Raw genomic sequence first — 11,263 nt, 5'->3', positions numbered from 1 at the left:
ATGTAATCTATGAGACAGCAAGCAAATCAGTGATTATGAGTATAGGCATGCAGAAAGGGGCAAGAGGGAACAATTATCAAAGGGGAAGGGGAGATGTCTGAGAGTGATGAGTATTTTCTCACTTAAAATTGTGGTGATGGTTTAACAAGTGTACACATATGACCAAATTCATCAAACTGTTACTTTAACAAACTGTTACTTTATAATATGTGCAACATATTATATGTCATTTATACTTCAGAAAAACCCCTCTAAAAGAGTCGTCTCTTCAGAGGAAAAAAAGCAACTTTGGAAGGAATAAAGACAAAAGACTTTTTGAGGGACAGATAACACTGTTCTAGTGTTCTCTGTAGACCATTGCCTGCCCTGAAAAGAGACCGCTGCCACTGACCTGCCCTTGGAAAGCCACTGCTCCACGCATGTTTCCTTAGAAAGTGGGCTAATCAGTGTTGCATTTGTGGCTTCCTATCACCATTACTTTAGTCCTTAGGGACCTATCAGTAATTTGTAGTAGCCTGAGATCTTTTGGCCTTTTGGAGGACCTGTAGTTGCTGACGTCATAAGGTGAAATGTCACACATACCTCTTGGAGGTGGGTGGCCTGAAAGTGATTTGTCTATTTCTTGGCATGATACTGCCATCTACATTCCCTGGAGAAGGAAATGGCAACCCACTCCAGTATTCCTGCCTGGGAAATCCTGTGGACAGAGGAGCCTGGTGGGCTATAGTCCAGGGGGTCACAAAGAGTTGGACGTGCCTGAGTGACTGCACACAGCACACACCTCAAACCGCATACGTTCTGGTTATCTACACTCTGTCGTGCCCCTCCCTCCAGCCACCTGCTGCTGCTGCTGCTGCTGCTAAGTCGCTTCAGTCGTGTCCGACTCTGTGCGACCCCATAGACGGCAGCCCACGAGGCACCGCCATCCCTGGGATTCTCCAGGCAAGAACAGTGGAATGGGTTGCCATTTCCTTCTCCAATGCATGAAAGTGAAAAGTCCAGCCACCTACTAAATACAAAAACGCTGAGCCCTTCTAGGTCTTGCTTGTGGGTTGAAATGTTAAAGAAATTTGTCTTCAGCACTCAGTCCTGAGGCATTCCTTCCCCCCACTGTCTGGTTAACTGTGATTCTGCCAGTCTGGCCCCCAACCCTGCAGGACCCTTGTCCCTCCCTCCTCACACACTCATCTCTTCCCTTCCTTCCCTGCTCCTCCCCCCCACCACCCCACCACCACCACAAGAGAACTCGGAGAAACACACAGAACTTTTCACAAGTTGATTTTTATTGAATTACCATCAGTGTACCCTGTTGCTGTAAAATTCAATGTGTACACACTTGGCAATTTCTCAGACTTCATGGATATTTCTGAGGTCCCCAGTCTCACTCTGAAGTAGCCTGGCTCCCCAGGTCTTTACGTCCACTGATGGGCTTCTGTACTTCCTCTTGATTCTGCTCTGGATCATTCTGACGCAGTGTCTCATTCAGCCGGTGATAATGGCCAAATCGTGTTGATTGTCTAGTTTTCTTCGACTTTCTTATAGAGTTGGTAGTTTTTTCAGAGACCTTTTTACTCAAAGTTCTTTGAAGGGTTTTTTTAACCTTTGTGGCTGTCTTCAGCGCCTGGAAGGACAATAGGACAACAGAGTGAGGCCAAAAAGACAGTGGTTTAGGGGGTAGAAAATGTGATATTGACAGAATGGGGGAGTTCATGAGAAGGAGTCAGGGCTGAGGTGCGGTGGGGGTGGGGGGTGAGCCAGGCAGAGCAAAGGTAAGATTCTTGGGGGAGAGGGAATCAGTGAAAAAAAAGTATAGCTTGAGTAGGGTCATCTTACTTTGCCACCACTTGCGGATTTGTGTTGACCGGGAACCTTCTTCATCTTCCCCTGTTCGGAACTTGAGGTTGGTTGGTCTGTCTCTGTATTAGGCTCTGATGGTTTCTTGGACATCTTGGCCATATTGAAGCCTCCCAGTGGTCTACCCCAGGCCTACTGACCACGCTCTATATATAGCTTCCCAGGACAATGAGGGGGCCACACCCTTCAGTTTTGATTGGTCAGCAAGGCACTCCCCTAGCCAATGGTGGCTACGGAGGGGCTTCTACATCACAAAGCACAAATTATGACGTCTATGTGTGTAGGACAGGTTGCAGGAGAGACCAAAATTTTTCGTTTAGAAAATCATTTCAGCAAATCATTCCTGACACCTCAGAGGGTGGGAATGGGGGGATGATAATGAAGCAAAGATGGCTCAATTAATAGAGAAGGGGCTTTCTTTAACACCCCAACAGAGTCTTCTAAGCAGAACTGCCATCCTGCCTCATATCCCCATGTTCAATTGTGGTTGTACATATGCTAGAGAAAGACTCTTTTCCTCCGAGCTAGTCTCCAAGGCTCTGTCCTACTGAGTGGTTTGTTCTGATATCTCCCACCCTTAATTAATAGTGTTTTGGATATTTTACACAAAAATCCCTCCAAAAGCTATATAGTTGAACTTAAATATTGTTGGAGCTATAAGTCTTACAAACTAACAAAAAGACATTTCTCATGAATAAACATCTCCCTACCTAGAGCAACTGGCATTAAAGCCTGCTAATTTTGATTAAATTATTTTCTGCCAGCTCTGCAACTTAAAGACAGGGATTAGAATTAACTGCCCAGTCATGAAGGTTGCTTTTATTTTTACTTTTATTCTATTCTTGGACTCTAGCCATATTATCATCATTGAGTTTTACAAGGTTCTTTTTCTTATATTTTTTTTTTTTCTGTTTTTCTTTCATCCTGGAGTATGCCACTCATTTCCTTCCCACCATTAAGCATCTGCTCTGTTGTGTCTGAATTACACCCTCACGTATGTTTGTACTCCTGTGAAATATATAGCCCTGGTAAATATGTGTGTGTTTGAATGTGGTGCATTGTGCCATAGTTCTTGTTCTGTTTCTTACCTTATACTTTGAAGTTCAACTTATGCAGTTCTCTGTTTTCCTAGTTCATTGTTTCTAATACTGCATCATGTTCCATTAGAATTAATATCCCATGTATCACTTGTCCATTCTTTCCTCTCTTGAGGGACTCTTATGTTTACTTTCCACTCCTCTGCCACAAGCAACGTTATGAGAAACATTCTCATTGATGTCCCTTTTTGGATTTCTGAATATATTTTCTGGAATATACACTCAGGAATAGAATTTCTATGTCATAGATATAGAAATCTATATATATGGATTTGGAGGGATACAAACATTCATTTTATAAGCAATATTTTTTTCTAAATATTGCCGAGTTGCTCTCCAAACTGATGGTACCAAATCTATCTACCCAACAGAATGCTGTATTACTTATTTCCCTACATACTTCTCAATACTCAGTGTGGAAGCAACTTCTAATATGACTCTCAATAATCCCAGTCTCCTGATGTTAACATCTTGGGTAGATATCCTTAGTCTGTTCAAGCTGCTACAAAAGAACACCATAGACTGGTAGCTTAAACAACAAACATTTACTTCACACAGTTCTGGAGGCTGGAAGGCCAAGAGTAGGATGGCAGCATAGTTGGGTTTTTTATGAGGACCTTCTTCCTTCTGATGTTGTCACATGGCCTTGCTCAGTGGGTACACACACAGAGAGAGAGGACTATCCTCTCTCTCTTCCTCTTTTTCTAAGGGCATTAATCCCATCATAAGACCCCCATCCTCATGACATAATCCAACTCTAATTACCTCCCCAGAGCCCTACCTCCAAATGCAATCACAGGTAGAGGATTAGAGTGTCAAGTTATGAATTTTGGAGGGATACAAACATTCAGTCTATAAGCAATATTATTTTCTAAATATTGCCAGATTGCTCTCCAAAATGATGGTACCAAATCTATCTACCCAACAGAATGCTGTATTACTTATTTCCCTACATACTTCTCAATGCTCAGTGTGGAAGCAACTTCTAATATGACTCTCAGTAATCCCAGTCTCCTGATGTTAACAACTTGGGTAATCCACTCCCCTTGTTTGTGGGCTATGCCTACTGACTTGCTTCTACTGAGCTGAATCACTGGAATCCAGCAAAAATCATAGGATGTTATTACCATGGTTAATTTTCCTCCTGCTAGAACTTTGCTGCTGTCAGTGTCTCTTGCCTTTTTGTCTTCTCATTCTAATAAAATCATGTTGTGAGATGCTCATCCCAGAAGTTTACACATCAAGGAAGACATCCTGAGTACCTGAACTTCCAGTGTGAGAAACCACAAGGACCTGCATGCTACAAGGAACCAACTAGGGATGCAGATCCTTCCCAACTGAGACTTGAGATGAGGTAGCCATATAAGACAACCAGCACCAGAGGACTAGCTAAGGTGCACCTAGATTCTTGACCCATAGAAATTCTGAGATAATAGATTCTGTTGCTGCAAGCCAAGAAGTTTTGAGGTAATTTTGTACACAGCAGGTGATAACTAACACACTTAGTATTGTGTGTATGCTCAGTCATGTCTGATTCTTTGTGACCCCATGGACTGTAGCCTGCCAGGTTCCTCTGTCCATGGGATTTTCCAGGTAAGAATACTGGAGTGGGTTACCGTTCCCTTCTCCAGGGGATCTTCCCAACCCAGAGATTGAACCTGGGTCTCCTGCATTGCATGTGGATTCTTTACCACCGAGCCACCAGAGAAGCCCACACTTAGTATTACAGGACTTTTAATTTAAAAAATAAACTGAGTGCACTGGTTTTGAGTGCCCTACTTCATGCATTGAACTTGGACTGGTCATCTATTTCACATATGCTAATATACATGATGGAACTGGAGGAATGAACCTGCCTGACTTCAGGCTATACTACAAAGCTACAGTCATCAAGACAGTATGGTACTGGCACAAAGACAGAAATACAGATCAGTGGAACAAAATAGAAAGCCCAGAGATAAATCCACGCACCTATGGACACCTTATATTCGACAAAGGAGGTAAGAATATACAGTCTCTTTAACAAGACAGTCTCTTTAACAAGTGGTGCTGGGGAAACTAGTCAATGATTTGTAAAAGAGTGAAACTAGAACACTTTCTAACACCATACACAAAAATAAACTCAAAATGGATTAAAGATCTAAATGTAAGACCAGAAACTATAAAACTCCTAGAGGAGAACATAGGCAAAACACTCTCTGACATAAATCACAGCAGGATCCTCTATGACCCACCACCCAGAGTATTGTAAATAAAAGCAAAAATAAACAAATGGGACCTAATTAAAATTAAAAGCTTTTGCACAAAGAAGGATACTATAAGCAAGGTGAAAAGACAGCCTTCAGAATGGGAGAAAGTAATAGCAAACGAAGCAATGGACAAAGAATCAATCTCAAAAATATACAAGCAACTCCTGCAGCTCAATTCCAAAAAATAAATGACCCAATCAAAAAAGGGGGCAAAGAACTAAACAGACATTTCTCCAAAGAAGACATACAGATTGCTAACAAACACATGAAAAGATGTTCAACATCACTTATTATCAGAGAGATGCAAATCAAAAACACAATGAGGTACCCTTTCACACCAGTCATAATCCAAAAGTCTATCCAAAAGTCTACAAGCAATAAATGCTGGAGAGGGTGTGGAGAAAAGGGAACCCTCTTACACTGTTGGTGGGAATGCAAATTAGTACAGCCACTATGGAGAACAGTGATGAGATCCCTTAAAAAACCTGGAAATAGATCTGCCATATGACCCAGCAATCCCACTGCTGGGCATACACACCAAGGAAACCAGAATTGAAAAAGACACATGTACCCCAGTGTTCATCACGGCACTGTTTATAGTAGCCAGGACACAGACACACCTTAGATGTCCATTAGCGGATGAATGAATAAGAAAGCCATGTACATATACACAATGGAATATTACCCAGCCATCAAAAAGAATACATTTGAATCAGTTCTAATGAGGTGGCGGATAAGGAAATGGCAACCCACTCTAGTACTCTTGCCTGGAAACTCCCATGGACGGAGGAGCCTGGTAGGCTGCAGTCCATGAGGTCGCTAAGGGTTGGACATGACTGAGTGACTTCACTTGCATGCAATGGAGAAGGAAATGGCAACCCACTCCAGTGTTCTTCCTGGAGAATCCCAGGGATGGGATAGCCTGGTGGGCTACCGTCTTTGGGGTCACACAGAGTCAGACACAACTGAAGCAACTTAGCAGCAGTGCAGCTAATGAGGTGGATGAAACTGCAGCCTATTATACAGAGTGAAGTAAGCCCTAAAGGAAAACACCAAAACAGTATATTAACGCATATATATGGAATGTAGAAAAATGGTAATGATAACCCTATATGCGAGACAGCAAAAGAGACACAGATGTATAGAACAGTCCTTTGGACTCTGTGGGAGAGGGGTAGGGTGGGATGGTTTGGGAGAATGGCATTGAAATATGTATATTATCATATATGAAACAGATTGCCAGTCCAGGTTCGATGCATGAGACAGGGTGCTTGGGGCTGGTGCACTGGGATGACCCAGAGGGATGGGATGGGGAGGGATGTTGGAAGGGGGTTCAGGATGGGGAACACATGTACAACCATGGCAGATTCATGTCAATGCATGGCAAAACCACTACAATATTGTAAAGTAATTAGCCTCCAATTTAAATAAATTTACTAAAAAAAAACACACACAAATTTTTCTCTACCACCCAGGGTGATGAACCCTGCTTTCTCTGTATACCCACAGGATTCTGTACAAAGTTGTACCATCAGCCTTTTCTTTTGCTTCAATATCCTTGAAAGCAGAGGACATGTATTACTCAACTTTGTACATCTCATATCTACTACCATGGCTGGAAGATAATGGAAGCTTTGCTATTTGCAGAATGAGTCATTTAATGAACTGATTACAATCAAGGTCTAGTTTCAAGACAAACCTATACATATATATTAATAAGTAGCTGATTCTCTGTTGCCATTTCCATTGATATTACAAGGTCTGATACAGTTGGATGACTAGGCACCAGAGGGAGTTTGGTCTTTAGGTTGCAGCTTTGGGGGGCATCCTTTCATCTAACAGTCTCTCATAGGAAGCTGCCAACTGATACCAACCAGTAGCATAATGATTCCCCTGGTGGCTCAGACTGTGAAGAATCTGCCTGAAATGCCACAGACGTGGGTTTGCTTCCTAGGTCAGGAAGATCCCTTGGAGGTGGGCATGACAGCCCAGTCCAGTACTCTGGCCTAGAGAATCTCCTTGGGCAGAGGATCCTGGTGGGCTACAGTCCATTTGGGTTGCAAAGAGTTGGACAGGACTGAGCAACTAAGCACAGGCACAAGTAGCATAATAGAATAATAAATGTCTTTCCGGTAAGGTGAACGTTGGTGTGCAAGGCATACAAGTGTCAACAAATTGCAAATTTATCACATCATTGCACACCTTGCCTTTGGCTAATGTAAACGGATGTGTGAGAAGTCTCTTCTGGATTCACCTGGGGCTTCTTTTCTTGGTCTTTCAATCCAAGCAATATTAAGAGTAAAAACCTCATTCTCAAGGCATGCTCTCTGACCTTTTAAGCATTTCCTTCTCATAATGGCCAGGGAGTTGAGGAAGGGCAATATTTGAAACACAGAATTAGCTGTAGGTATTGCCATCTGTACATCTTAATTCCTGGATAAAATTTTCATGATTCAATTCTGTAATGAATTGCAAAGTTTACTAAATAAATTAAACCATATTGAGATACACACTTACAGGTTTCTTCTTCAAATGTGTCTGAATAGGAAGGACTAAATATAGTTTTATTCACAATTTGCACATCCAATTATTGCTGGAGCAATCTGAGCTCATTCATTCACTTACCTTTGATTTATTAAAGGGAAATATTTATTGAAGGTAAATATTAAAATATCTTGAACCCCTGTGGCTCAGTGGTAAAGAATCCACCTGCCAATGCAGGAGACACCAGATTTGATCCCTGAGTGAGGAAGATCCCCTGGAGGAGTAAATGGCAACTCAACTCTAATATTCTTGCCTGAGAAATGCTGTGGACAGAAGAGCCTGGTGGGCTGCAGTCCATGGGCTTAAAAAGAGTTGGACACAACTGAGCATCCAACCAGTCCATTCTGAAGGAGATCAGCCCTGGGATTTCTTTTGAGGGAATGATGCTGAAGCTGAAACTCCAGTACTTTGGCCACCTCATGCGAAGAGTTGACTCATTGGAAAAGACTCTGATGCTGGGAGGGATTGAGCAGGATGAGAAGGGGACGACCAAGGATGAGATGGCTGGATGGCATCACTGACTCAATGGATGAGAGTCTGAGTGAACTCTGGGAGTTGGTGATGGACAGGGAGGCCTGGCGTGCTGCGATTCATGGGGTCACAAAGAGTTGGACACAACTGAGTGACTGAACTGAACTGAGCATGCACACATGCACACACTTGTATTTTTAATCCCTACAATATTGGGCTTGTATTCATATACAGTGAAGTACAAGACTGCCTGTTGGTACCTGCCATCCTAGAGCTTACAGTCTATTGGGAAAACCAGTACATGTTTACTGCACATCCATTATGTGCCCAGAACTCTTCTTAGCAATTGGGGTAATTTTTTTTTTTTTTTTTTAATGAAGAGGTACAAAGCATACTGTAATGCCTTCAAGAAACTTGCAGTTTTGAAGGAAAAGTGAATTAAGCCAGTGATCTTCATTGGGGAAATAAGAAACCATTTTATATACAGTGTGCTTCCTGGAGCAGCTTGAGCCATTTTGTCAACATTTGTGTGTCTCTCCACATTCCGGGTACACGTAAAACTACAATTTTGTTCACTTAATTGAAGGTTTCTTTAAGGTGCTACTCCTCATATGAAGCTATATGTGGTATATATTAGGGCTTCTTTTCAGACTGTGCTATGAACAATATCACATTTGAATCATGATGGCAATATAGGGGATGTAGAAACATGTCTTAAAATTGTTTATAATTATATAATCCTGATTAGAACAAGAAAGGATACAGCAGGCATCAGCCTCTGTATTCGGGATTTTCTTATTCTGAATATTGTGATTTTCTCTGCCACTTAAAAAGTATATGCTGCCTAATATTCAGAACTTGGGAAATAAAAATATTTTTATTTAAAATAGATGGGATATAATTTTGCTTGGGTAAGCACTAACTGGCCTAATAAATGGCTTGCCATCTGAGCTTGCCACATCTTATTTTCCCAAGTAAAACTTAATCAATTAGACAATAAAATCTGAGTTCTCCATTTCCACTGCACTTGAACCTTAACAAGCCCAGAGAGAGCCTGAGATGGGGACTGTGCATCTTCAGGATCCTCTGTGGCATAAGCCTCTCATGGTGTGGGGTGACTGCACCATGTGAAGACACTTGGTTTGGACCACAAGGCCCCTAAAGGCACAGCTGATACCCTATATGGCACGTGATCCATTCCAGTACTGGAGGAAAACCAACATGGGATTTACTGAGAGAAGGGGTCAAAGCTTGAAGGCCAGAAGGCTTGAACGTGGGCCTGTCCATTTTCAAGAGTTGTCAGTTGGAATGATGGACCAACTAGAAAGTCAAAAAATGGTCTCACTTGCATGGACTGATGCTGAAGCTGAAGCTCCAATACTTTGGCCACCTGATGCAATGAACTGACTCATTGGAAAAGACCCTGATGCTGGGAAAGATTGAAGGCAGGAGGAGAAGGGGACAACAGAGGATGAGATGGTTGGATGGCATCACCAACTCAATGGACAAGAGTTAGGGCAAGCTCTGGGAATTGGCGATAGACAAGGAAGACTTGGTGTGCTGCAGTCTATGGGGTTGCAAAGAGTCAGACATGACTAAGAGACTGAACTGAACTGATTTATTTATTTGGTTGCACTGGGTCTTAGATTTGGCACAGGGGATCTTCGATCTTTATTGTGGCACTTGGAATCTTTTGGGGACTTCCCTTATGGCTCAGCTAGTAAAGAATCTGCCTGCAATGCGGGAGACCTGGGTTCGATCCCTGGGTTAAGAAGATCCCCTGGAGAAGGAAAAGGCTACCCACTCCAGTATTCTGGCCTGGAGAATTCCATGGACTGTATAGTCCATGGGGTCGCAAAGAGTCAGACATGACTGAGCAAGTTTCACTTCATTTCACTTCACTTTACCAGTGAGAAGACAGCCTTCCCTAGCTTCTGGATGAGAGTGTGCAATGAAGAGCACCATTTTTAGGATGCCATATGTTTACTACTTCAGATTATGCTTTGAGTTTCATTTTGACCCTATCTTGAATTCTCCTATATAAAGAAGCAAGGGGAGGGTACCTGGTGGCTTAGGCGGTAAAGAATCTGCCTGCAGTGCAGGAGAACCAGGTTTGACCCCTGGGTCTGGAAGATCCCCTGGAGAAGGGCACGACAACCCACTCCAGTGTTCTTGCCTGGGAATATCCCATGGACAGAGGAGCCTGGCAGGCTACAGTCAATAGGATCGCAAAAGAGTCAGACACAGCTGAGTGACTAACACTTTCACTTCATACAAAGAAGCCAATTAATATAATTGGAGGCCCAACTGTGAAATGTTGACCTGGTAGAGGTAACCAATGTAAACCCATTCTCTGACACATGAGCCCCGTCAAAGTTTACACTTCAAGAAAATCTATTTCAGGATCAGAGTAGGAATTAGGATGGAGAGTTGGTGCTATTTGCCCTTTTATTATTTTTTTTCTTGGTTGTCATTGTTGTTAATAAGTTTTCCCAGCTTTATTTTTTAGTGATTGAGGTTAAAAAGCACTTACAGTTGAACTATGGATGGACTTGGGGAAATTGAAATAGATCGCCTGTAAATTGGTTGATCTCAGAACACAATCCAAACAGGATAGCTACCTGTCACGTCTCTCGATTTTCTTCTGGAAGGTATTAATGAGAGTTGCATCTTTGAAATTTGCAGCATTTCTGAATGATAGTGCAGACCCATTTCACTCTCATAACTTGTGTCAAAAAATTTCACTGTAGAGATAACAGCCAGATTTTTTTGTGTGAGGAGTGCTCCTCTGTCAATAGACTTTTCCAGTCGATAGTACCAAAAATCAGCAAAGGGGAAAATCCTTGGTGACTGTGTGCTTAACTAAAGCTGTCATGTTCATCCATTTGATGCATCAGCCCTATTCAGGAAAACAGTATTGACTTCTCCTGAGTCTCTTAAAACCCTCGGTTCTGATTGGTTTTTGACCCAGAGGAGATCTGGAGAGCTGGCTAGCCTTTCCCTGTTCTGTGAACCCCACCACATTCTTGCCTCTCCTATAGCTTCCCA

At 42.4% G+C, this 11,263-nt stretch overlaps 1 protein-coding gene across 1 annotated transcript; it reads right to left on the bottom strand.

Annotated features, from left to right (window-relative positions):
- Positions 1-1,265: 1,265 nt before the first annotated feature.
- Positions 1,266-1,985, bottom strand: LOC113887734. Its single transcript, XM_027534934.1, has 2 exons — positions 1,834-1,985; positions 1,266-1,621 (listed from the first exon to the last, which is right to left on the bottom strand). The coding sequence occupies exons 1-2, from the start codon at positions 1,954-1,956 to the stop codon at positions 1,382-1,384; spliced, it is 363 nt and encodes a 120-aa protein (XP_027390735.1). The 5' UTR covers positions 1,957-1,985; the 3' UTR covers positions 1,266-1,381.
- Between the last annotated feature and the right edge of the window lie 9,278 nt (positions 1,986-11,263).

Source organism: Bos indicus x Bos taurus, chromosome X (assembly GCF_003369695.1).
Source record: "Bos indicus x Bos taurus breed Angus x Brahman F1 hybrid chromosome X, Bos_hybrid_MaternalHap_v2.0, whole genome shotgun sequence".
NCBI classification, from domain to species: domain Eukaryota; kingdom Metazoa; phylum Chordata; class Mammalia; order Artiodactyla; family Bovidae; genus Bos; species Bos indicus x Bos taurus.
The sequence above is the reverse complement of the archived record's forward strand: the minus strand, read 5'-3'. Positions and strand labels throughout refer to the sequence as shown.